This window comes from Papilio polytes, unplaced genomic scaffold (genome assembly GCF_000836215.1).
Source record: "Papilio polytes unplaced genomic scaffold, Ppol_1.0 DF824169.1, whole genome shotgun sequence".
NCBI classification, from domain to species: Eukaryota; Metazoa; Arthropoda; class Insecta; order Lepidoptera; family Papilionidae; genus Papilio; species Papilio polytes.
Window position 1 is genome coordinate 3828774 of NW_013525035.1, and position 27643 is coordinate 3856416.

The window sequence follows — 27643 nt, forward strand, 5'->3', positions numbered from 1 at the left end:
TAGGTGCTAGCGACAGCTGGTACTGGGGCGACGCGCCGACGCCTCCGAGCGGAAGGTCTGATGACGTCACAAAGCGGGGCGATGGGTCGATGGGGAGGGCGGTGCTCGTGCCCGGGCGGTGCGGGCGGACGGTGCCAGATGAGGGACAGCGAGTCTACCGGGGCAGACGTGGGATGCAGCACAGACGGGGACAGAACTATTGAAAACTATCGCGGCCAGCCCACGACACCGGCTCACAGGTTTACACCGCTTTACAACGGTTCGGTTCGGTCAGTCGGTGTGTCTTTGATGACAAAAACATTTTTTTTAAATTACAAGTAAGAAAAATTGTGAGAGTTACAAAATGCTTAGACAAAACTACTAAAAACACAAGGTCATCTTGCAAATTTCATTGATGACTTTTAAGGCATTTCGTGATTCAACTGTCAAAGTCATTGTGTCATGTCTGTCAGTGAGGTGTGACGGAGGGAGCGTGGGCCGGCCGCGAGCTACGCGCTAGGGGTGTACCGTGAGCGTCCGTCGTGCGCAGCGCGCCGCCAGCCGCCGCGCCCGCCACTACACCTCGGTCTCCAGCACCGGCCGGGGCTGCCAACAACATCTCTCAACGACGCGCGGCTCGCCCCATTCGACACCCTCCTACGTGCGCAGCCCTAGCTTTACAACTTGCTCCACAACCAGATATGGGGGTTCTTTACCGATTCTACACTTCTATTCTAAGTACGCTTTATTCGCCTGACATGTGCCAGAAAAATAAAAATTCACTTGTTCATAAAATCTTACAAAAGAATGAAAATCATTTCACAGCATGTTTTAAACTATTGTGAAATGTGTTAAATAATTTTACTTTATAATTTAATTTTTCTTTGAAAAATTACTGGCTGACATTGCTAGTCTTTTAAAAATAAAGAGTTAATATATTTTTTTTAAGTTTCTTTTTATTTAAACTTTAGTTCAAAATCAGATGTTTTTTACCGCTTATTTTTTAAATTACCCATTAAAAATATTCAACATCCAAGCGAATAAAACGTAATCTCATTTACATTTAAAATACCCAGTTCAAACTACATCCCCATATCTGTCGTCTGAAAGCAGGCCAACACGGAAAGAGTGGAACCTTTTTCGTAACACAAGAACAAAATTAGAGAAAGAAAAAAAACAAAATTTAAAAACGGAACAGTGTTTGGTGTATACTGTATGCGGCCATCTTGCGGCCGGTGTCACGTGATACGAATATGACTCGGAGGTGCCCAAACAAATGAGAAACGATCAAACCAAAAAGAAAAAAAATGAAACGAAAGAATCTGATATTGAAAACTGAAAATGGGAGTCGAATCGAGGCCTTAGCTACACCCTGTAGTTCAGCTTCTAGACTACGCCTAGACAACGCAGGGAGGACACCTAGGAGGTTCAGTGGGGTCAATGGGTTCACTAGCACTAGCGCTTCTTCACCGGGGAACACCTAATGCGCCACTAAATGGCTTTTAGCGTCTCACACGTTTATTGATGGGTTTTTTAGTTTTTTGTTTATACAGCATGTTTTAAATTTCGATCTAATATCAAATTCCATATGCCTGTATGTGGCGGCACGCATTTTATCTCGTCGTTTTAGTACATGTGATATTAACAGGTATTTAAACTACCATGCCTTGTTATAGGTTTGTTAAACATTTATCGGGAGCCAAGGAGGTACAGACATTTGGCCTAAAAAGGTTCTTTATAAGACAATTTACAATTGTGAAAAAATAAATCAGTAAAAAAACTTCCATTATTATAATTTTAAACATAAAAACCATTTAAAAATACTTGACACAATTGTAAAGTCTTACGTGTATTAGAAAGCTACACGGAATCACTTTTTTTTATAAAGTTAAAAAAAAACTAAAACCTCAATACGTTTCTACACATGATACTCACCGAGACATAGCGGCGTCGCCTACGCGTGTCGCTAATTTATATACATTTAAACACTTTATGGACAACTACATCAAGCCTATAACGCAAAATAACAGCAAAGGCATTTTTCCAATTGGCAAGGCAAGGCAAACTACTGACATTGACAAATCCCCATCGTTCAGTTTGACGCTTACACCCGTCTGACTTCACCCCCCCATCCCTTCCCCCCAAAAAGTACGGTTCGAACAACATTCATGGACAACAAACAAAAAATAAAAAACAAAACAAAAAAAACAACACTCAAAAAACACTGACAGTACAACAGCAAAGGAAAAAAAGACGTTCGATTGAGGACGGTTACAATTCAAACATATGTTAGTACGTTGAGCATACGCGGCATGCTCTCTAATGAAAAAAAAATGTGTATTCAACATTTTTCTATATTTTTTTTTAAATCTATATCCACTCCACACTCTAAATGAACGGTATCGTTTGGCAGTAACTTGAACACAATTCGGCATAAACAAATTATACATTGAAATAATATTAAAAACATATACCAATTAAAAAATGTTACTGCCAACTTGTTTTTTGGGATATCGGTAACGTGCGTTAGTCGTCGCCTTAGGTTTGTGAATACGGCGTTTCATTCAACAAGAGCTTGGGTTGCTTTGGATCAGTAACGAGGATGTATTGGGCTGGCGTATCACAAGCAAAAAAAACACTATTCTTAAAATAAACAATTAAAAAAAAACAGACAAAAAAATAGTAAAAAAAAAAATCAAACAGTCAGTATGACTAAGAGAAAAAAAAAGATAGAGGAGAGAAAGAGACAGCCATATTCATACCGCGATGTTGTAATGTTGAGTAGATATAAAACTAATATGGGACGTAGTCATAGTAACTGTTTGAGGGATATCATGAGGGATAAGTAACATCGTCACAGCCTACATAAATCGCATGCCAATGGGGTCGTGGTACAGGGTGGTGGTTGTGGTAGAAAAAAAACAAATATTCAAATTAAAAATAAAAAGGGAAGCGTCAGACTGGGTTCTCTGCGGAGCATGCACGGCCGTTACTCGCGATGTTTCAAGGCGTTCTAACTAGTGTAACACCAGGCCCGGTTCCATGACAGCCGGAGAGAGCGAGACAGTATACGATAGCTTAAGAACAGTAAGAGATGGAGATATCAAGGAAATAGAAACGAGTCAAAGGAGCGGATGTCATGAAACCAGGCTGAAATTAAATTATTTTTTTTAGAATAGTAAAAAACATAAACTAGTGTAGCAAGGTACGATTGCCAATTTTGTCAAAAAAATTACTATTTTTCACAAATTAAGTTGAAAAATAACAAAATTAACAATCGTTCTATTGTAATCTACGTTAATGGGCCAAAGAAATGTAGCGTATCTACTAAATTTACTGTGTAGTGTTTCTCTGTGTAGGTATATATATAGAAAATAATAATTATCGAATGAGAACAGAAGTATAGGAGAATGAAAAGTAATTATGAGACGTAAGAAAATAAAAATAAAAAAGGAGAGTGAAACAAAAAATAAAATAAAAAATAATGAACGTAGAGTTTACGGTAAGATTTGATATATCTATTTTTTATACTGTGTCGTTGAAAAAATCTTTTTTTTCTTCTATCCGGCTATACCGATAAATAAAGGATTGTGTATTAGCGTAGACTATACTATGACGGTCTATATGGATGCATAGTTAAAAATAGTTATATTCGGCTTGTATGCAAATAAAGTAAATATATATTAATAGTATATAATATATTAATAGAGTCATATCGTCGACTTAGCGTGAGGATGCCCAAGGTATCCGCAGTGTTGACCTGTTGATTTTGCTGGATTTTTTTATTTATTTTTTAATTAAAAAGTTACAATGCTGCGAACTTTCAACTTATCCCTCTTTAAACACGAACATTTCTGCCACTCCTATATGCTTTTATTATTAATTCATTATGAAAATTATTTATTTTTATTTTTTTCATTTACTTTAGTAAGTTTACTTTTGTGCGATCTTAATTCGCAGTAACCTTATCAAAGTAAACATGCCGTAGAAAAATTATGTAGTTTTTTGTAAAATTTACTTTTCAGTCTTCGATTCACAGCCGCGTAATAAAATACATGATTTTTCTATGTCAAAACACAATGACAGTATTCTGCAAAGTATTGAGTATTAAAACAAATCATAAGTAAAATTGCAAGACACTGTCATTTAAAATACTGTAAAGAATTGTTTACAAAACTTGGCAAAACCTTTAAAAAAATAAAAAAACCAATATTCAAAAACAATTATTTACAGTACACAAGAATTCATATTGAAATATAATTAAAATCTCCCCATTAAAATATATTTTCAAATTCCCATTGAACGAGGACAAAAAATCAACATAGATCCCCTTTAAGGCGAACATTGACCCCCAAAAAAATATAAAAACCACCCCAAAAGCGAATAGGCCGATTGTACATAAAAATACTGTTTTTTTAACTTTCATTTCCACTCTCAAAGAGCATTTTTCATACTTTCGAAAAATGAAAAAATTTGGTACCATTGGGGATACCTATCTTAGAAAACGTAAACATTACTATGGGTTTCCTACAAAAATATTGCCATCCCTGTTATTCTCATTAAAAGGAAAGAGACATCAGTATTGGTACAACAGCAATCGGCCTATTCGCGTGACGTCACTGCGGGTGTCGCGTGTCGCTGCGTACCTGCGTCTGCAGGCGCGTGAGGCCGCGTATCCACAGGATCTGTCCGGCGCGCGGCTTCTTGTCCAGGTCCGCGTCGTAGTCCGGACCCGGCTGGATCGTCTCGGGGTCCGGCTGGCCTCGGCCCCAACTGGGATACAACCAGATATACATTTCAATAAACTATACAATTGAGTCACGAACGTAATGTATAATTTGTATACAATTGGGTCAAGACTGTTATGTATATTTTTTTGTATACAATTGAATTATGTATACAATTAAGTTAAGATTTTTATGTATACTTTTTTAAACTTTATAATTACAAAACTGATAGAGTTTAGTATTACATTATTTATTATTTATATATTTTATGGAAAACACATAACTTTTGTCTCATTAAATACATTATATTGGTGGCCTATTAAAATAGCCATAGAGCACAAAACACAAGATCTAATTGTAGTTATCTTTAAAACCAATATGTATACTAACGCGAGCTTCTTGGGTATCTTCCTAGTGGGCACGGTGGTGACGAGCTGGCCCCACACGAGGGTGCCGGCGCCGAAGAACAGGCACCACAGCCACTGGTCTATCGAGAGCCCCGCCGTGCTGAACGCCATGCCGCCGAACTGGATTATTATCACCTGGAACCATCGGGTAGAACAAGGTAAAATTGGGTATACCATGCTACCTTTTATCTTATTACCTACGTATATGTAGTCTATGTTTTAACAGTGGTAGTGCCCGCTTTAATATCTTAGCACTGCAGGGCACGCCCGGTGTAATACCACGACCACACAGAAGACAGGTGTGAAATGGAAGCTATTCCGTGTTTCGTCTGATGAGTGTGGTGCCGGAGGCCTAATTTAAGTCCCTTTCTCTTTACCACCCCTTTCTTATAAGAAGAGGATGGAAAGGGGAAGGGGATTTGACGGTGGAGGAGATGCATAGGAAGGGGCAATATCCTCTTTATGTGCGTCTCCTCCGTCGGATAAGGGTAGGCAACGCATCTGCGATGGCGGTTATCTATGGGCAGCGGTCGCTTCGCCATTTTGGCGGATTCAGGTGGCTGCATACTCGTTTGCCACCTTATGTTATAAAAAAAAGTCTTATTGTAGTTTGGAAGGAAATATCTACAAAAACAAACAGTTTATTTTAAATAATTCTCCTAATTTTGCTTTATCAAATTCATACGTGTGAGCGAATCACATGAATTCATAGTGTATAAGCACTCATTGGTTTGTTCACTCAATCATTCATTGATTACCTGGTCTCAAGTCATGATATCATGAAATCATTCATTCAGTTGTTTGTGACAGAGCAGTTCCAAGGCAAGAGATTTCTTTTACCTGAGTTTGCGGACGTCAACTTGTTGAAGTCATTAGGAGCAACATAACATGAAAGTCATTCATTAAGTTACCTGAGACGCAGTGCAGAGGCATTTTATCATTCATTTGTCTTGTAATTTCGAGCGTCGTCTTATCAGTCATCATGAGGAACGTGACACGAAAATCATTCATTCATTCAATTACCTGAGACAAGGCAGTGCCGATCCATATCGAGTAGAAGATTGGGTTGGTGAAGAGTCCCTCGAATACGTTCCTCTGTCCGTGTATCTTGCGCGCGTTGATCTCATTGAAGAGTGTCATCATCACAAACGTGTTGAAGATGATGGTGAAGTGCTGCGTCGGCTCCGAGCCGAGCGGCTGCCCGCGCCCAGACGGGATGTTTAGCAATCTGTCACCTGTCACATTAAAACATTATTTTAACACTATAAAAAAAGTTTGGATTTATGGAGAAAAAAAAGCTACACATGATTTTACAAGCTATCTCTAAAACGGCTTATAGCATCTCGATGATATTTGGCACAGTTGTAGAATATAGTCTGGAAGAACACAATAGCTACATATTTTTTTATTTCGAGCAGACGGAAACAAGGGCAAAAGCTACTTAGTCTATTCTAATATTATAAAGAGGGAAAATTCGTATTTTTGTATGTTTTATAATAACTACGCGGCTATTTTAAAAAATTCTTTCACCATTAGAAAGGTGAGTAATAAAGGCTGTATTTTTTTTTTAATTTCACGCGGGCGAAGTCGTTAGCAGCAGCCAGTACGTAATAAAAATGTAAAATCTAGAATTTTGCTTAATCCCCTAGTATCTTAGTTTTTCTGTAGATAGTTGCTGTTTTGTTGTGTAGTTACTTACCTACAAATAGCAGTGAGAAGATAATAAAGAGCTGGTAGATGGCCTGTCCGAGGATGTTCTTCATCATGGTGCGGCTGATGAGGGGCTTGGTGCGGCCGTAGGGCTTGCGCTGCAGCAGGTCGGGCGTCGGCATCTCCGTGGCCAGCGCCAGCGACGCCAGCGTGTCCATTATCAAGTTCACCCACAACATTTGTACCGCCTAAAAATATTACATTAAGCCCCTGTTCCACTAGATTGTAAATTGTAAAAACAATACGTGTAAAATATGAGATCTGACAGTGACGTCATTTTTAACCTATCTGAGCTTGTATCAGCCACTAGTGGGACAGGCCCTAAGTATCGCAATATTGCGATACTTAGGGCCATATAAATTAATTATTAATTGTAGAATTCAATTGAAATAAGAAATTGTATTCATAGATTTCAATGGTTGACGATGTAATTTACATTCTATATTCATTTTAAATTGATGACATCAACATAACATGAAGGTAAAAGTTTAAATAAATCATACTAATATTATAAATGCGAAAATTTAGATGGATGGATGTTTGTTAGAGTTTGTAGCCTAAACGGCGAAACGGATCTCGATTATATTTGACATAGATGTAGAATATAGTCTGTAAGGACACATAGGCTTGCTTTTTTAATTTCACGGGAATGGGGAGAGTCTAGTCTCCTAACTATAGGGTAGGTTCCAAGCTTCCCAGTGGGGTTTACCTTTAGAGGGCTGTCTTGTATCGCGCAGGCGCCTATGAAGGCGACAATAACCGCCACCACGTTGACAGTGAGCTGGAACTGCAGGAACTTGGCGATGGAGTCGTACACGTTGCGGCCCCACATCACCGCCTTCACGATTGAAGAGAAGTTGTCATCCGTCAGGATTATGTCTGACGCCTCCTTCGCCACATCCGTACCGGCGATACCCTGAAATAATAATGTTATTGGAAATTAATAATAAAACTATGTTTAATTTATAATAAACAGATTTATAACATTTGAAGACCTTAAGAGAAAAAATAACCAATACAGGAGACAAAGAAGGCAGAAAAAGCGAGGAGACACAATGAAGCGGGACAAGACAAAAAGAAGAGAAGATAGGGGGGGAAAGAAAGAAAAAAAGATGGAGGGATAGAACGATACAGTGAAAGAAAGGAGAGAAACAGTACCATGTAATGACAGAAAGAGGAAAAGAGATAACAATGGAAAAAGAAAGAGTGAGAGACAACAATGGAAAAACAAAAAGAGGAAGAGAGACAGAACTATAGATTGTCTTCTAACAATCTATAGTTCTGTCTCTCTTCTGACAATCTATAGTTCTGTCTTTCTTTCTAGAAAGATAGAAACAGAGTAACGGAATGACAAAGAGATAAAATGTAAAGAAGGAATGGAAGATATTTAAGAAGATTACCATAGCGAAGCCGACATCAGCCTTTTTGAGCGCCGGTCCGTCGTTGGTACCGTCTCCGGTGACGGCGACCACCTCGCGCGTGTCGAAGGCCTTGGACTCTATCATGCCCTTCACCAGCGTGTACTTGTCGGTGGGCGAGGAGCGCGCCAGCACGCGCAGCTTCGGCCACACCTTGTCGATCAGGTTCTGCTGCACCTGGACACGTAATACTAATATTGTATCAAACTGTAACACGATGACAAAACAGAAGGACGCGATCTAGCATGATGACAATTATAACAGATGCGTTCCGATACAATATATTATCTGTGCTTTGCCGATTGTTTCATATAGTTCCAAGTGAAACCATCGGAAAACCGTTTGTGCATAATATTTCAAAGTCGTTGAAAAATTTTGAAAACAGTCATGTATACTAAATCTACAATTAGCGGAGCTCTTAACTCATATTTAGCGACATTTATGACAGTAACACAGCAAATGATAAAAAAATATCGATCTTGGAACTAGGCCTAGTAAAAGTAACCTATCTTTCTACATGTAAACATTGCAGACATAGTCCAATAAAAATAATCATAATGTGCTGAAATAACGAATAGATTTAAAAAATATCTCCTTATATCGTTTTTGTTATTTTTGGTCCTTCGAGTCGGATACAAACCTCTCCGTTAGCGTCTCGGATCCTCTTGTTGAACTCCTTGCCCTCGAGGATGAGGAAGTCATCAGTTGGCTTGAGGATGCCGCACTTGATGGCGATAGACCGCGCCGTGTTTACATTGTCACCCGTCACCATACGCACCGTGATACCCGCCTTCTGACACTTACGGATAGCCTCCGGTACCTGGAAATTACAACTTTATTGTCAGAGACATAAGACATTTTTTGTTATTTAGACTTTATTCAAAACAAATAGAGTTCAATTTCATTTAAACGTAAAAAGTTTGCGGATAGTTTAGGACTAGGCGTTTTACATTTTATTATTATTTTGTATATACCTCTGGCCTGACGGGATCTTCAATACCAACAACACAAAGACAGGTGAGGTTGTTCACGATGTTGTCCTCGTCGTCCCAGTTCGGCTCTTGGTCTATGTGCACCTACGCAGACAAATATATTAAAACATCCATCCATACAAAGTTTCACATTAATATTACTCTGATAAATACTCGATTCATTTTTTTATGGTAACAAACGTCCATCCAAATTAAATTGTTTAAACCATATATTCTAATAAAGATTTTGTATGTATTGAAATCACTTAAAAACTTCTGTGCAGATTTCAAAAAAAAGACGAAGTCGCGAGCAATAGCTAGTTAATTAAAAACTAACTAGCTTTCGCCCGCGACTCTGCGTGGAATAAAAGAAATAACAAAACTGACCTATGTGTATTTCCAGACTATGCACTTAATTTATACAAAATCATCTCATCGAGAACCATTCAGAAGTTAATTTTACATAATTCTAATAAACATCCGTCCTTACATCTAAACTTTTACATTTATAATATTATTAAGCCGATACAGATCTGCTATGTTGGTAAATGTTAACAAATTCAATCCAAATTAAATTCTTTAAACCTCCGTCATACATTTTTAAAAGTATTTTTATGGCTAATTTGTATGCCACCGTTAAAACAGAATTGTTATCCATTATAAGTTTATCCATCCATCCATCCATCCATCCATTTGTCCAGTTACCTGGTTGATGTCGGCCTTGCCGGGCACGAAGTCCCTGTACGCGACGGAGATGGTCCGCAGCCCGTCGCAGGCCATGGGCTCTATGACCTGCTTCACCAGCCGGTCCTGCATGTCACGGGTGAACTTCTCCAGGCGACCCTCGTGGCCGTAGATGAACGAACACCTGCAATTATTATTATATACAGGCTATAATTTCAATTATATTGTGAATAACATATTCTTCGCCAAACTATCAGCTGTCCTATCTGAATTTACTTTCTTCTTTGACCTCTTTCACAATTCCATACATTCTTCTGTCCTCCTTCAAAATGTACATATATTCAAATTCTCGTTATAGTTTTATTAAAAACTATACGATTTGAATATAACGATTATCGTAAAACAGGTTTTTGTTCCAAATAATTGAAACTGATTATAAGATTATTATACATACGAGGTTTATAAAAGCAAATACGCTTAAGTCCAAACTAATTTTTTAAACTGAGCATACCATAGTTGTTTTTTTTTCTTTTTTTATAGCCGACTTGGTTCTATTTGCGTAGCAAGATATTTTATTAGACTTTAATTGCCGACTTTTTTGTTTTTGTAATTTTATCTTGCGACATTGATTGTTTATACAAAGTTATTTTCTTTTATTATTTTTTTGTCTATATTAGTTTAATAAGCTATAACTCGGTATGTCTAATTTAAAAGCGCTACACCCTACCACATAACAATTAAGTTAAAAAATCGCTTATTAGTATAAAATCCTTACTTTTTCAATACAATTTCGGAAGCTCCCTTAGTGTAGAGCCTGTACCCGCCCTTGTACGGTATGACTGTGGACATGCTCTTGCGCACGGAGTTGAACGTGTAGACGCGCGTGAAGGACTCCTCCGGGTTGCGTTCGCGCACCGCCTCGTAGCTCTGGCCCAGCGCCAGCACGAAGCCCAGCAGCGCGCACTCCGTCTTGTTGCCGATTTGTACCGGCGGGGAGGTCGGGTCTTGAGCCGGCTGGACACAAATAAAATCCAATAAGAAACGTACAATCTGCCTGTTACGTTTACCTAACCAAATTAACCTAACCAGTTAGGTAACAAACATTTTTCCGTTCCCGTAACCAGTCAAGTTTTTGTGCTAGAGTGGGTACACTTTGCTAACTTTTCTTGCTTATGGGCGGCTCTATACCGCCCTCTCGTTCCCCCTTGGGTGCAGGAGGGAACTCTTTATTTATTAGATTTTTCTCTTTCGAACATCTTACAGTTTTCTTATTGCTTATTTAGTTTTTATATTTTAATATTACAGTTTTGCTTTATAAAATTACTACATGTCTAAATTGACTAAAAATGACTGGAATTTAAAATAACAACTACATAAAATGACTTGACTTGCTAAAATACTTTGCCAACTTTATGCCATCAATCCCATGTTAAAACGATCAGATATCGATTTCAAGACAACCTAATGTAACTGGTTAGGTACATTTGGTTAGGTAAAAGGAACAAGCCGTATAATCAAGCAATCATACCAGCCTAATGGTTTACGGACTACCGATCTTGGGATCGAGGGTTCGAATCCCACTATTCAACTATTGTCGTGGACTATATCCTAGCACAAGCTTCCAGCGTAGTTGGAATGGAACTAATATTTCCTTGTATTAGTGAATTAACAAAAATCTAGTATTTAAAAACAGAAATCGGCTAATATTAGTTAAGTGTGTTAACTTTTGTACACAAGGCAATTATTCGATAGGTTTCAGTAAACATGACTGGAATTAGATCTTAAAAAAAATCGATATCAAAGTTGGAATTTTCAATATTACATGAAACGTACCATAACTCCGGAAGTAAAGGCACTATTAACAGAAATCCCTTCGACCATAGTCTCGCCGACATCGGCTGGAATATCGCGGAAGTTGGGCGTCACTTTGCACAGTTTCTCACAGATGTAGGACTGCACAACTGTCATACGGTTGGTGGTCAGAGTGCCGGTCTTGTCGGAACAGATCGCTGTCGCGTTGCCCATTGTCTCACACGCGTCCAAATGACGCACTAGATTGTTGTCTTTCATCATTTTCTGAAAATAAAATTGTTACATATATAGTTGTGGAAATCCACGGTATTGTTACGAGATAAATTCCGATTTCTTATAAATAATTAATACGGTAGCAGTAAGTTGCTCTATAAGATTATAACAAAAAACAATTATTACGATTAAATATTTTTTTTTCGTACTGGCAATTTGACAAAAAAGCGTAACGTGGGTTACTTTATCGTGTCTCAAATCGTACAAAACATTCAAACAACGCTAGTTGTTAAGATCAACACCGTCAAACCTTCGCAAAACAGAGTATGCGGCCATAAGTGACCAATGAACCTTACCATAACAGAGTATGCGGCCATAAGTGACCAATGAACCTTACCATAACAGAGTATGCGGCCATAAGTGACCATTGAACCTTACCATAACAGAGTATGCGGCCATAAGTGACCAATTAACCTTACCTTAACAGAGTATGCGGCCATAAGTGACCAATGAACCTTACCATAACAGAGTATGCGGCCATAAGTGACCAGACCTTACCTTAACAGAGTAGGCAAGTGACAATGTGACAGCGAGCGGCAGTCCCTCGGGCACGGCCACCACCAGCACGGTCACACCGATGATGAGATGCTTCACCAGGTTGTTGATGTAAGTCGCCTTCCACGGCCGGCCGTCGATCACGAACGTGTGCACGCAGAACTGCACCACCAGGATGATCACCGTCAGCACCGCGATCGTGGAGCCCGCGTACCCGATCTGGAAAACAAACGTATACATTAAGGTATATTTATAAGAAATGGGTGCTTGTCGTCAACAAACTGCTATGCAGTTTGGCGACATTTTTATTTGTAAATTTTTTAATGTTTTTTCCTATATGTAAATAAATAAAAATAAAATATTAAAGTTTTGATAGATGGATGTCACATATTTGGAGAATAATCTGTTGAATACCCAACAAAGATTTAGAATATTGCGAAATGCGCGTTTCGTACGATTGGGTCAAGATATTTGGACCTTTACCTGTATGGCAAGCTTCGTCAGCTTGGCTTGTAGAACCGATTTCTCCTTTTTATGGCCAGTTTCCGCAGGCTTGTCTGTCGGCGCCACGTGATTGTCCTCTCGGTGGTTGGCGCCGTGGCTGTTGCTGCCCGCGGCCAGCGTCGCGTCTTCATCACCTAACATGTTACACGTTACAGAATGTTCTAGAAGATTCCTTCTTGTTTGGTACATTAGTCCGTAGCTAAATTACCAATTCGGAATAAAATCTACTAATTTTATAGTTAAAATGCTAACGTTTCACTAATTTTAGAGAAAAAATTACCGAATACACTAAATACTTAATTTTTAACTCAACTTGTAATTTGTATCTAATAACTCCAAATTCTAATACTAGTGACTATTTTAAATTTAGATTAAATTTGTAAAAAAAATTTAATTATTGTACCTACTAATCTAAACTTTATAAATTTTATGTTCTACAGTAATATTTGTACCAAACAAGAAACGAAAAATTTGTATATTAAGTAATAAAAGATTTTATTTTATTAGAAAGATGCAGATAATGTAGTAGATTTTAGGGGTATGCAGAGATATTTAAAAGCAAATTATTTATATTTACGTATTATCTATTTATTCCTTCAAATCAGTCATTAATTCTAAAACGGATGCAAATACTAAAATATCAAACGTGAAATTGTTATTTTCACATTGAAACTAAATAAAATATTAGTTCATAGACAAAATAGTCAAAATGCATCTTAAGTTAAAGGTTTAGGGTTTCTAATCGTATGAAAATCTCATGACGGAAATTCATAATGCATTAAGTACACTTAAGGACAGAATAATGTTCACAAATTAGGCTTGTAAGCTAGCGTTAGCGTCGGTTAAATGTTAAGCGGTACATATCTGGCCCCAAGTGTACGGGACGTAAGCGGGTCGTAGCAAAGGAGTACTTACCGGTAAGGCTCTTGCGTTGTGTCCCCTTGCGTTGCTGCTTTTTAGCTTCTATAATAATTCCCGTAATCCATTGTCGATTTTTTTTTCATTCCAATAAAAAGCCATACACATTCAACGGAGACCGTTGGGTAACATTTTTACATCATGCACCATAGACAACAGTTATACGATGCAGTTTAAATGTGTATGTTTATTTTTTTTTTAATTTGTTTGTTTAATTTTTCATCGTCGGCATGGATGTGGGGTGCGGCGGGCCAGGGTCGGGGGGTGGAGAAAAAAAATTTGGATGTCTTTAATGGATTCACACTAGACGAATGTCGGTTGCTAATACTAAGGGTTTGGATAACGATCGATCAATTATGTCCTTTAATAAAAATGACTCATTATTTATGGCCATAAGTGTCCGATCGAGGACTAAACTTGCATTGACTATGCTTTAGGGGCATACACTTTACAGTTTTTGGAATATTTAAAAAATGGATGTAACGAGATTATTTTATAATGTGAGGGGTTACTTATTTCTAACAGACACTAGAGGGGGCTATGAACGCCATGCTACCCACAGACAGGCAATTAGTCAAACACAAAGACAATACGAACAACGACTAACATTTATCACCAGTACCCGAAACACGGACCAAAACCTCCAAATCCAACTATAAAATAATCTCATATCCACAAACGAAACTGGTAGAAATATAAGAAGTCCATAAAAACATTTTGACTAGTAACATCAATAAATTCACAAATATGCATTTAAATGCAATTTCAGGGATTAATTCAAAGTTAATTCATAATTATAACGATATTGAAAATTATTCTTTGTTGTAATGGACCAAAATTAAGTGATCGGAGTAACTTTTTTTTAATAAAAAACAAATGATATCTATCTAGATGACATTTTTAAATAGATTAAACAGTGTTCAACATTCATTTTTAATCTGTATGATTGAGTTTATATTTTTTTCTACCAGTTTCGTTGTCATTTCAACATCCCTAATGTGCAATGGCTCATGGTAAGGGGATATAATTTCATTCTTCTTGTGGTAACACTAAATATGCAACTAAGCATCGGACACTACTATGCTCATATAGATTAAAACAAATTTAAACTTTAAACAATAGACACTAGAGTCTAATTTATCTTGTAATTTAGACATTTTTAAGTAAAAGATTTTAGTAAATATCGATATAACCAAATGAGCATAATATAAATGAACAACACTAAACTAGATTTTGCAAGTTTCAACTATTTGGATATCATTTCTGTTTTTTTTTTTAATTTCAAAAACACTAACCTTACACTATCTTTATTGAAGAACAAATTATTGCTTATTCTAACTTAGACTAACCCAAAAATTTCTTTTACCAATAGAGACATCTTTTATCAATAAAATAACCTTTTTTCTGATTTAAACAAAACTATTATAAAAACAGTGTAAGTAAAAATAAAAAATAGAACATTATTTTTGCAATTAAGTATACAGAGAGGATATCCAACCAACTAATGGGGACATCACTATGCTACTGCAGCACACAACGGAGAGATAACTGACCTTTCTTCATCTGCTTGATTTCCTTCTCCTGCTTATCCACGGCCGCGCCCAGCAGCGTGAGGATAATACCCGCCTGGGAGTTCACACCTACAGCCGTCACCAGCATCTTACCCGACCCTGGAATTGAAAATTAAATCGGTTGAATTAAATAAAACATACGTTTTATTCCAGCATACCACTTAGCGTAGTTTAAGGGCAACTTAAGCAATGCTTAAAAGTGTTGGTATTAAGGACTTTACCTCCTCCAAAGCTAATAACAAAGGGGGAGACGTCGAAATCTCGAAATCTATTAAAAATTTAAACTACTCAATCAATAAAACAGATACAAGGTAAATAAATAATGTTTTTATCAAAAAATCATACTAATATTATAAATACGTAATTTTGTATGTATGGATGTTTTTGTAAGGACGTTACTATCTATCTTCATTACGGATTCCGATGAAATTTTGTACAAATGCAGAACTTAATAGGAATGAACCTATAGGCTTATTACTAAGTTTTTTTTTAATTCTCAGCAGACGATATAGCATGCAGTCTTTTGGTCTTAAAAGTAATAAAAAAGGTTACCTTCCATAACGTGAGTACCCGACAGCACCATGGGATCAAAAGATTCACCCTTCTTGACATGGTCAGACTCCCCCGTGAGCGAGGATTCATCGATCTGAAATCACCATACATTTACTTCAATATTAATTTATATTCACACCCATAACTGTGAGAGGTCGGCAGAGAGTACGGATTAAAAATAAAAAAAAATCGAACCCTTTGCCGTTTTTATACACTTGATTTAAATAATTTTCGAATGCGGTGTACACTGTCTTCTGTTTCTTATTTACTTCTGGTTTTCTAAAGAGGATTATCAGTATAGCATTGTCATGTTTTTGTACCAGCATTGAGACAATGTAAATCCACAAAGATATTTGACTAACCCGATATTTGATTAGTGAGACAAAAATGAGATACATCAAAATCATAACAAAAAATCTAATTTTTATTAAGATTTATCTAAGAATTATTAGCTTTCGTAGGTTTTTTTTATTAAAAACATTAGTAGATTTTTGTTAATTTACTAATATTTCCTTTAACCATTCCAACTAAGCTCTAGGCTTATGCTAGGATATGGTTCACGACAATAGTCGCATGGCGGGTTTCGTACCCTCGACATCAAGATCGGTAATCCGTAACCCAAACCATTAGGCTGTAGGCGCTTAAAGTAAAACGCTGTTTCTAGTATTTACAATACATATTAATAAGAATAAACTGGAATGCAATGTAATTTCGTTTTGCTTATCGATATCGTTCCATCTGCAGTGACGTCAAAGTTACTCAATCTTTGATAACGTTTGTTTGTGTTGCTAGTTGCGACAACTATTGCAGAATGTTATTTAATTAGCACTTTATAATGTAAATAACCGTTTAAGTCACCACTTTTAATACTTTAAAGATGACTGCCTGATTTACAGTAAAAGAGGGTTTTTTAGCCCGATGAGAGGGCAATTATCATGGCTAGTTCTACGAGTATACGAGAAACATGATAGCTACAGTACGAAATCTTGTGTCAATTTTTGACATTGACCTGAGGACGCTAGTGAGCATAATTTAATTATTATCTACAGCATCATATATCCTTGTAGGTCTATAAATAAGATATATTATAATAAAACGTAAACACACACTTCTTTGTTGCCTAACATCTCAGCTATTACAGCATATTTTTGAATAATTATTTATTTAATAAAAAGCCCTACACTTACGTCGCGCTTTAGGCTATATATTTTCACGCTATTAAACTTAGGGGGTAAATATTTTGGATAAGAACCCTAATGTGGGAAAGAGATCTTAAGTTGCTGCCAACATCAAGGAAGCATGATTGCCGAAGTTCATCTCATTTTGACATTTGCAATTGATAATTTGACATTTTTATAATTCTATGCGGATGAAGTCGCATGGGAACAGCTAGTAAGATATATTACTGTGCTTGTATATCTTCAATGTAATCCTTTCGTGTATTCTTTCCAAAAGTGATACGATAGTCTAAATAAACGTATTAGTCCAGTGTCAATATTTAAAAAATCAATTTCTTATGACATTTGTATACAATTTGTAACACGCGACACCTGTCATTATACGACGACTTCAAGTGGTTGGTAGTTTAAATTTCAATTTAAAGTAGCGTTATCTGAGCAATGGGCGCGGCGATATCGGCCGTCAGGTAGCGATAGCTAATCACATTTATACATCGACGTGCGTCATCAATACGGTTGTAATCGACCGCTGTCTACACAACGTTTATGTTACAGTTAGAGTTATCCGTGCTGGAGGCCTAATTTTAGTCCCTTCTCATCTCCACATTTATAAGGTTGGGAAGGGAAAGTGGATTTGACGGTGGAGACGCATACTAAGGGGGAATATCTACTTTATATGCGTCTCCTTCGTGTATTAAAAGTAGGCAACGCGTCTTTTATACGGAGATCTCTGAGTATTCGCTTCGAAATTTGAGCGGATTCAGGTGGCCGCTTGCTCGTTTGCCACCTTATGATTCAATATACTATTTGTAATAACATATAAGACAAGACATGACATACAATCCGACAACATCACTTTTTGGGACAGCTATTATAAATAAGTTCAATCCGAATCAGATAAGTCGTCGAATCATTTTATAGCTGCCGTGCGAACATAAATCAATTTAATTTACAATTTGCTAACTCCACCTTTAGCACTGGGAAATTACAAATGTGCGATATTCAAGATCTATCGGTAACATATACAGGGTGTCATAAAGGGTGTTGTGACCTTTAGGTCGTTACTCTGCAACAGTACGCCGTCGGCAGGCAGCAAGTCACCGTATTTGATCTGGCAGATGTCGCCCACCACGATCTCGCTGATGGGAACCTGCTTGACCTCAGAGCCGCGGATCACCGCAAACTTGTGCTCACCCTCTATCCTTGATTGAAGCCCTCTGAAATTTACAATAAAACAACGTCATTTCAGACAGTTAGCAACACATACTAAAGTTTAAATGGATGGAAGTTGACATAGATGTAGAGCAGTCTGGAAGAGACTTTTAGCGTTTGTTTTATTTAATTTTACGCGATTGGGGTCGCGGACGATAGCTAATCGTTTACAAATCCACTATTGAAAGATATTTTGCATTTTATGGAAATGTCAAATAGTGGCTCAATTCTTGGTAGCCTTACTAGCCTAAACTGTAGAAGACGATTTGCACATTTACGATATACGAAGTAGAGAAATAATTCTATAAGTAATTCCGCATGTCTACTTAGTTTGTGCTTTGATGTTTATCAGATTAACTTAGAAACTGTATTAGAACTCACCTGAATTGTCTTTCTTTCGTGTAATCGTTGAATGCAGTGACTATAACAACAACTATGACAGATATTAAGATCGCCAGACCCTCTATCCATTGGTAGTGTCCTTCCTCTTCGTCCAAATGACCTGAAATTTTTAACAAATGTTTTTAAATTACGCGAATAAAAAAAATAGAATAACTAATGTAACAGAGCTAAAAATTTCTGGCGCACACTAATATCAGAAACTAACAATCATGTTTGTTTGTTTTACAAACAGGTCTAAAAGTTTATTTAACTCTACGATCTTTAAGAGACTAGCAGAAAGAACTAAAGAAGGATTAACTCGGGTGAGAGAACGTGTTTGTTATCTATTATTTCAGTGTTTATGTGCCTTAATAGATAAACCAGCTAGCTACTATTTTTTTTTATTTTTGTAACTATTAACAGTCATTAAACTATATTATTTAGTGATACTCGCATTAAGATATGCCACACTCTTCTTAATTAGATTACGCCTATGAACGGCTAATGGATGCTATCTCTTTCACACGTATGGAGTGTGAGCGAGAGGTATTCAATTATGACACATTGGGGCAATTTGACCCCGATACGAAGGTGTTATAGGATTTAATGTCCGTAATTAGTTTGGAGTGTCATTCATTACAGTGAGTTTTCATTAATAAAGGCATTACTGTAAACTCAATTATTACGGTTATCAGTTGAATTGTGGTAAGCAGTGGTAAACTATTGGGTTTAAAGAACCAAAAAGTGTGGTTGTGTACTAAGTAATTATGAGCCATATCAAAACAATTACAGTGGTGTTTACTAAATGTGAGATTTTATCTCATATTTTAGACATGTCATGAGGCATCCTAACAGTTCGTAAAACTAAAATATGTTCCTCAGAGGAATACATGTTTCATACTATTGTTTTGATTGCGTAGACACGTTTTAGATATATTAGTTAGCAATGCTAGTTAAAATTCTGACAGTAAATTTATTTCTTGTACAAATGTGTATTTATCTAAACAGTAATTACTAAACAAACATCAAAATTCACATGAACACTATTTAATTTATTTATTTAACATATTAATTTATTATTTAATGCTTTATTTATATTTTATTTATTAAATAAATCTAAACAATCTAAACACACAGATGGACAAAACGTAACAACTAAATTACCGCCGTGTAATACGTGCAAGCAGACACGCTATCACGACGTGCTAACAGGGCCCGTATACTCAAGTCAAGCAACTAAACATGCCCTAATATCATGGTACTTCGATCTTTATAAAACAAGTAAAAAATAATAAAAAAATAGCCTATGTTACTCATTGATAACATAGCTTTTAATGTTGAAAGAATTTTTGAAATCAACCTAGTAGTTTTGAAATATTTCAATACATACAAAAATACAAATGTGCCCTCTTTATAATTTTATTATAGAAAACGCTTTATCGACAGAGTTAAAAAAATGAAATCATACTAATATTATCAATGCGAAAGTTTAGATGGATGTTTGTTAGAGTTTCTAGCCTAAACATCTAAACGGATTTGGATGAAATTTGGTATAGATGTAGAGGATAGTCTGGAGAACTCATGGGCTACTCACTTTTGTTTTTTTTTTATTCCTCATGGACGGAGTCGCGGGCGAACGCTAGAATCTTTATAATTTGCATATATTTATGACCTATACATTTAATTAATTAGATCAAGGTTTCTTTCAATTCAATATTAAATCATTGTTCTGAATAAACTATTTGTAGAAAGTGCTGGAAGTTCAAATATTTAAAGAACTGCAATTCACTTACATTTATGTGCAGAAAGACGGCGACTACCAAGTAGCGACCACACCTTGTTTAAAATTTCAATTAATATTTTATCAGTGTTAGGTAACTTTGTTGAATTTACCTTAACTTAACGATCGAAGTACCATAACATAAATAAAAAGAAATATAATGTTAAATACCAATTAAACACATTAAATAGTTTTAGTTGCATTTTAAATAAAAAAACAGAATTTGGAAAAATCTAGTATAACAAAGACAATTTCAATGATCTTGAGTACACGATCATAAACGAGCAGGTAGGTGTTTAAAATTCTCTAAATAATACAACTTTCTTACCAATTTCATCTACTGTTGTTATTGAAAAGAGAAAATATGTTATTAATTATATCTTAATGCAAAAAAGGTTAAATTTTGATATCCTTAAATTACTTGCATACTAAAAAAAGGTTATATACCTAAAAATATTCACAAACACAACACATTTATGTATAAAATACGCTACATATATAAATATACTATAGGTTCACATTTTATAGATATAAATAGTACAATTCGTTTTCCTTTCATTATCTTACAGGAAACAATAGGTAACCAATTGATTCCTATAAACGTGGAAACGTAACAAGGGATCAGAATAGGATCTGAAGTTGGCACAACCGAATTTATTAACCCTTTAGAAGTTCACATCTTTGACGTTATTTCCTTAGTATACAATATCGAATGTATTTACTCCCTTATCATTACAATAATCTACAAGATAATCTTCATGAAATTGAGATTAAAAAAAGAAAACTTCAATTATTTATCTATAAATTCTTAATAAATATCGCTATGTAATATTTCCCATTAAGTCAGTTAATAAGAAAATATTTTTTTCCGACAAAGTCCGAGCAAAAAGCAGCCCGGGGCTAATTTCCTTCGATTTCCATCGTGTAATAAGTTGAGGGTTGCTTGGCTCGGGGGTGCTGTTTTACGACTCTCCAATCTTTCGTCACGTTCAGCCATCAAATAGGGTTCGCTTTGGTAGGATTTACGGACGAAGAACTTATATGTAGTGACTATAAAATGGTTTTTGCACATGGAATAGTAAGATCTTTGAGAAATAAGTCGAACTCAAAGACGTTTATTGCACACTAAGGTTAATAGTGATTTACTATAAGCAAGTACTGCTTAAATCTGAGGGCGGAGTTAATTAGTTTAAATATTAAGCTAAGTACGTTACTTAACGTATAACTAACCAATATCGCTCTCATCTTCGGACGGTTTGTAGAAACTCAATCCTAGCGAGACAACGGCGGCCACCTCGAGGATGATCAACGTGACGTCCTGTAACGCCTCCCAAACCAGAGTAAGGAAGGTTTTAGGAGGTTTCGGCGGGATTAAATTGGAACCGAACACTTCTCGCCTGTGCTGTTGGTCCGCCTTCGAACCGCTAAGACCTGCAAACAAAGAAAAAAACACCATTAGGTTGATTTTACACTCAACATAAACTTTCACTAGCAAATACAGAGTTAGTAAGCGCATAGATAGCCGGTTTTTCAGCTACGATTGACTTCCTTAGTGTTTTGGTTCGATAAATTCATTAAATGTGTTTCCGAACTCCGTAACTTAAGTTTTACTCTGTTGAAACAGGTCAAATATTTAATGACAAAATAAATTGAAACTTCAGAAACCCAGCATAAGTCTGTTAGTGCACAACTGAGTACGGAAGTAAATCATAACATCTAAAAATAACCGTGGGTTTTCACACATTTCTTCGATTTATTATTAGAGTCAAATTACAAAGTCCGGGTTCAATAAACTACATCCGCAAACAAGCGGACAAACATGAGCTAAACTGGATGGTTTATTGTTTTGTGCGTAAGTGTTTACGCGAAATAAGACGGGCGCGGTTGTAATGGCCGACAATTGAGTGTAATGCACTACTTTGATGTTTTGTATTCATAATAAACATTGTTTTACAAAGATCATTTTATTGAAAACTAATTTAGGTCAACAAAACAAAACAAACGTATTTTGATCTATAGAAAACATATCTTTCTTATAAGAAAAGAAAAACGTTATTTAGTTGACTTATTTCCATTAAACGTCTATCCGCGCGCGTTTGTTTATCCTACCAACAGTAGTCATGCTTTAGGAAATTATATTCTACTCATATAAACAGTCGTATGCGCTCAAACACACAGTGAAAACAGGGTCTTAAGCAGGAAGTACGCGAATAGATCTATAACCGTAAACCGTAGAGCCGTTGTACGTTTTACTCAGAGGCGTGGGTAAATTCATTTTTCATTATGAATTTTATGTTTAACCGCAACATCGTGTTAGTGTACACAAATAGATATTTAAAAATTGTTCATTACAATAGAGGCTGTAACTTTATCATTAAAGATATTCAAACAAGTTATAGAGTGGACAGTCGCAACATTTTCTTACAAATATCTTAATAATTGTAAGAAACCAACCAACTGAAACGATATAATCAATTTTTATCATATTAATGCCTTTATCCCTAACAATAATTTATCCTCGTTGTACATTCAATGCAAAAGACCTATCTATTACATTTCAGTTTCTATTGCTTTAAGGGTTGCCTATCGATCACGGAACTAAGAGCATTAACAATTCAAACTTGGCCCCATATCGTTACTAAAAATAATTTCATCGCAGACTTCAGTTATCGATTTGCGAAACAAAATTCAAACATATTTTATGAAAGATGGTCATTCTGTTATCATCTAAGATCTTTTTTTTTAACGGAGGAGAAAACTTCGAAACTAAAACCCCCCCGGTGGCCGTCCTCAGGTGCGATTTGAGGTTCCCGGAATCTCCAGTGGAACGCACCGGTACCACTTATCTTTTATCTTACATCTAGAACTTTCTCATATTTGAGCCAAGATAAATGCGTTAGAATTGCTACCGTTTTGACAGTTTTCATAGAAATATTGACGGAATAAATTCATGGTATATGTCGCGACATTAAATAGTGGCTACAGACACCGTGGTAGTGACGATAATGGCATAGTTATTATAGCTGTCACTAAAATGATATGACAGTTTGATATTTTAAGGACTCGTGTCTACTGTCACCTCCACGTTATTGATCAGGGTTACAGACGATGTTTAATTATTTACATTGATTATTTTATTTATAGAAGAACTTGATGAAAATAATAAGACCTTCGTTTAAATTGTTTTAGACCAGACAGTTCAAATAATTCTCTAATTATAGTGCTCGGTTTTTACTACTATAATAAGAATAAAGCATAGTTGTACGAAAGAAATAAGGATTTTGGATTATTAAAGTTGCGGTCGAGACTGCAATGAAGGAACGATATAGAGAGAAATATCTCGGAAGGAAAACTTTAAGATAAGACTGAGATGAGAAGACGATGTACAGAAGTAAGAGAGAAAGAGAACAACAGAATATATCAAAATCTGTGATTGATTCCTTGACAGAGTCAAAACTTATAAACTCAAGTATACCAGACAAAAACCAAACGCGAAAACGTTAACCTTTGTAGTGATGTTCCATCGTAATTTAATGTCGATATAAATAATTATTTAAACCCTTCGCCGAGTAACTGGAGTCAGATTGAGTTTATTATCGATAAATCGGGCGAACGGCCGGTAAACAGTGATGTTACGCGTAATCGGACAGCCGGGCGAGCGCGTTAAAATTACACCCGCAATAAAAAATCAACGTGCCCCGTGAATTGGGAACCTGAGTCAACCGGCGCTTGTGTATTTTTAAAAATTAAAAAATTTATTAACATCACTCGATAAAAAGTTTACTTTCTTTGTCAGGCTCGATCAACACAAAGAAACATTTAAAAAGTACCGTATAAAAATTATATTATTAACATGCTTCCGCCCGCGACTCCGTCCGCGCGGACGTTAAAAAAAAAACACAAAAGTAGCCTACGTGTTCTTCCAGACTATGCTCTACATCTATACCAAATTTCATCGAGATTAATTCAGCCGTTTAAGCTTTAAACTCTTACATCGTATAAAGTATGATTTAATTAATTATTACTTGAAAAATAATTAGGCTAACAGGTATTTAATGCCCATTATTTGGCAATATTGTTCTTTAGAACATTTATAAACATAACCTTAAATTGTGTGAATAATTTGGAATCTATTTTTTTTATTTTTTATTTCTAATGTTTGAATTAATTACGAAATCTGTCACCTTGCCCTTAACTTTATTAATAGAAACTTCAATTAAGATTGTAAAAAAAAAAACAAATTAAAGAAATTCTAGTTTAAAAGCCATTAGTGTTGGAACGTCTGTAACCAATTAATCTATTCCGCAGTGACAGATAAAATTGGACTGAACTATTTCCTTGCTGCTTCTTGAACGCTTCAGAACAATGGAGGCTAAGTGACGTCATCGTACATCGATACCATACAAGATGGACATTTTTTCACAAGTAAAAGAAATTATTTCAACCAATATTTACTCAGTACAAAAATGTTCAAATAATACTTGTCAGAAGTTTTGGTAGCAAAGAAAAATCAATTGAATCTAGGCGTGTCAAATTAGACTTGTAATTTTTGCTTCGTATTTTCCTGTCTATTGTTAGGTAATGTTGAAAATCTTTAGTTTAAGATTAATTCTACGCACGACAATGTAAAATTTAACTTTGGTGGTGGAGATTAAAATTTAAAACATTTGCTATAAAACCTTCACGTGATATCAAACATAACATCAAAAATTGGGGTTAATAAGGAACTGAAATAATTTTGAAATTATAACGAGCGTCGACTGGTTTTATCGTGTTAATTAACGTTGTCAGGATGCGAACAATTAACTAACTTGTCGATGATAATTTAAACGTGGGCTTCTACTGACAAAATACCTGTACTAAAACATTGTTATCTCTGTTTATAGAAAAATGACTTAGATACCTGTACCTTTTTGAATAAGGCAGTGTAAACCTAGTGTAACGAACACACGTCACTGTGAAGACTACAAAAAATTACCTTTATCTCCTATGATAGATAAAAACAACTGAATTACATTTTCTATCGCCTGTTACGGGAAAATGATAATCAATTCTATGATATTGCTTTTAGATCAGATGTTTCACGATTAGATGGTATCGGGGGTGTACCGCAAAATTCAATACTTAGAAGCTTTCTTTAATTGTTTTTCATTCCAGTTTCAAAGACAACGAAGTCGCGGTCGTAATCTAGTCATACATAATAGTAAAATAATTTGTAGATGGAATTTTTGGTATATCCTTATTCCCTTCTAATAAGATTCCTTGATTGTTTCTGCACTGACATTTTTTACAGTTACTTTATAAAGACAAATGATACCAAGTAAAAAATACTTTGGAAAGCTAAAAAATACAATGGCATCCCAAGAAAAATAATCACCATAAAGTAAATGTTAAAAAACAAAAAGAAACCAAATTCACTTATTGGCTCGAATTCAGGAAGTTTGTAAAGATGTAAAGCAGAGAACGGATTTGAATTTATGAGGCTGAAAAGTTTCGTGGTAGGGGAGCGCTTACCAAACTGTGGTTAGAACGATATTTTATAGCCGAAGTAGCTCCTACTAACTTTGAGAAAACAATGCTGTTTTAACTGCGAGTGTGTTAAATTGGTTGGAAAATTGTTACTTGTTCTTATTTAAAAAATACGATTTTCTGCAACGTTTTGCGTAATACCACAAATGCTAATGGTGTTTTAAAAATTCTTACCTAGTGTTTACAATAGTTAAACCAAAGTGAAAATCCTAATTGTGAATGTTTCAGTCCGCTTTTTTTTAAGGCATATCACTTTATATACTAAATTTATTTTTTTACACCTAAATGAAATTCTATTTTAATGTTAGAATTGTTAACCATAACATTTCGTTAAATTCATTTTATAATTATTGTTCTAAACAGAGACAACCCTAAGTTAGTCGCTAGTGTACGTATATTAAAAATGTACCAATACAAGTATTTATAAATATTTCATAACCACGATTGTAAACATCAGAGATTGTATGTGCTGAATATTTCTAGTTATGATTACATACAAGTAGGTATATAGATATAGGAATAGCGGCGGCCGATGAACCGGCGACCGTGTAGTTTACGATGCGGGGTGCGGCAGTATCTAGGGTTGACACATAATTTATCGTAACTTGTAAATATTTATGAGTGAATAAGTTTTCTGACCTTGAGCTCGTCAACCCTAAATTATTCTTTATCGCATAAATTAACTTGTTCTATGCCACTATTATTTTAACCAATTAAAATGCAGTCATAGGGTGAGTAGAAGATTTAACGTGTTAGATGAAATAATGGTACAAGTTAGTAAGTACATTTTATAACCTTAAAGGTAGCTTAAAACAACTAACAAGAATCTGTCTCTTATCTATCTATAAACAAGGATATAAGGTAAAGCGTAACTTTATTATTGTACGGTTCATCAGCCCTATTGTGTAGGGATGTGCAAAAATACAAACGCAAAGGAAACTTGATATTTCGAGATCTCCAAACGGGTCGGGTCTCAGATCCCCAGGGAGCCATTACAGACAGCGAGCTAAGTATAGCGGTTTAAGTGAGTTCCTTTTATTCCCCTCCTTAATATCTTTGTTTTAAGCTCTTTGCCAGTTAACAATGATATATTTTAGGGACCCTTAATATACATTAATTTAGAACTTGGAAAATTACAGGTGAATTTCTTTTCACAAGCGCTTTACTTGTAAATTTATTTATAACACAAATTAGCCGACATTCATACATTTTTTTACTGGCTTTCGCCCACGAATCCGTCCGCGGGGAATTAAAAAAAAACAAAAGTAAGTAGTCTATGTTTTCTTCTAGACTATCGTCAACAACTGTACCAAATTTCATCGAGATCCGTTCAGCAGATTAGGCTACAAACTCCAAAAAACATCTATCCAAACTTTCGCATTTATATTAGTAAAATAACATAAGACAGGCGGAGTTTATTTAAAATTTCGATTTACATTCGGGCTACGCTTGCGTAAAAACATTTCGACGAGAATATTCGATTTCTAACAAAAACAATCCCATAAAATACTTCCCTTTTCTGTATTTATAACAATTAAATGT

At 35.7% G+C, this 27643-nt stretch overlaps 1 protein-coding gene across 4 annotated transcripts in view; it reads right to left on the reverse strand.

Annotated features, from left to right (window-relative positions):
- LOC106111345 (plasma membrane calcium-transporting ATPase 2) overlaps positions 1-27643 on the reverse strand; it is a 133011-nt gene that overhangs the window by 9585 nt on the left and 95783 nt on the right. For 3 of the 4 annotated variants that reach the window (XM_013293379.1, XM_013293378.1, XM_013293381.1), the window contains 19 exons: positions 21803-22003; positions 18793-18913; positions 18251-18416; positions 16022-16115; positions 15452-15568; positions 13896-13943; positions 12960-13114; positions 12480-12695; positions 11730-11972; positions 10672-10910; positions 9918-10080; positions 9216-9317; positions 8882-9061; positions 8224-8418; positions 7533-7739; positions 6813-7011; positions 6137-6348; positions 5097-5248; positions 4626-4752 (listed from right to left, as the gene is read on the reverse strand). In XM_013293379.1, coding sequence (XP_013148833.1) covers positions 4626-4752; positions 5097-5248; positions 6137-6348; positions 6813-7011; positions 7533-7739; positions 8224-8418; positions 8882-9061; positions 9216-9317; positions 9918-10080; positions 10672-10910; positions 11730-11972; positions 12480-12695; positions 12960-13114; positions 13896-13943; positions 15452-15568; positions 16022-16115; positions 18251-18416; positions 18793-18913; positions 21803-22003 — 3137 coding nt within the window. The remainder of the gene's footprint in view (positions 1-4625; positions 4753-5096; positions 5249-6136; positions 6349-6812; positions 7012-7532; positions 7740-8223; positions 8419-8881; positions 9062-9215; positions 9318-9917; positions 10081-10671; positions 10911-11729; positions 11973-12479; positions 12696-12959; positions 13115-13895; positions 13944-15451; positions 15569-16021; positions 16116-18250; positions 18417-18792; positions 18914-21802; positions 22004-27643) is intronic. The other variant, XM_013293380.1, reaches the window with a different exon arrangement.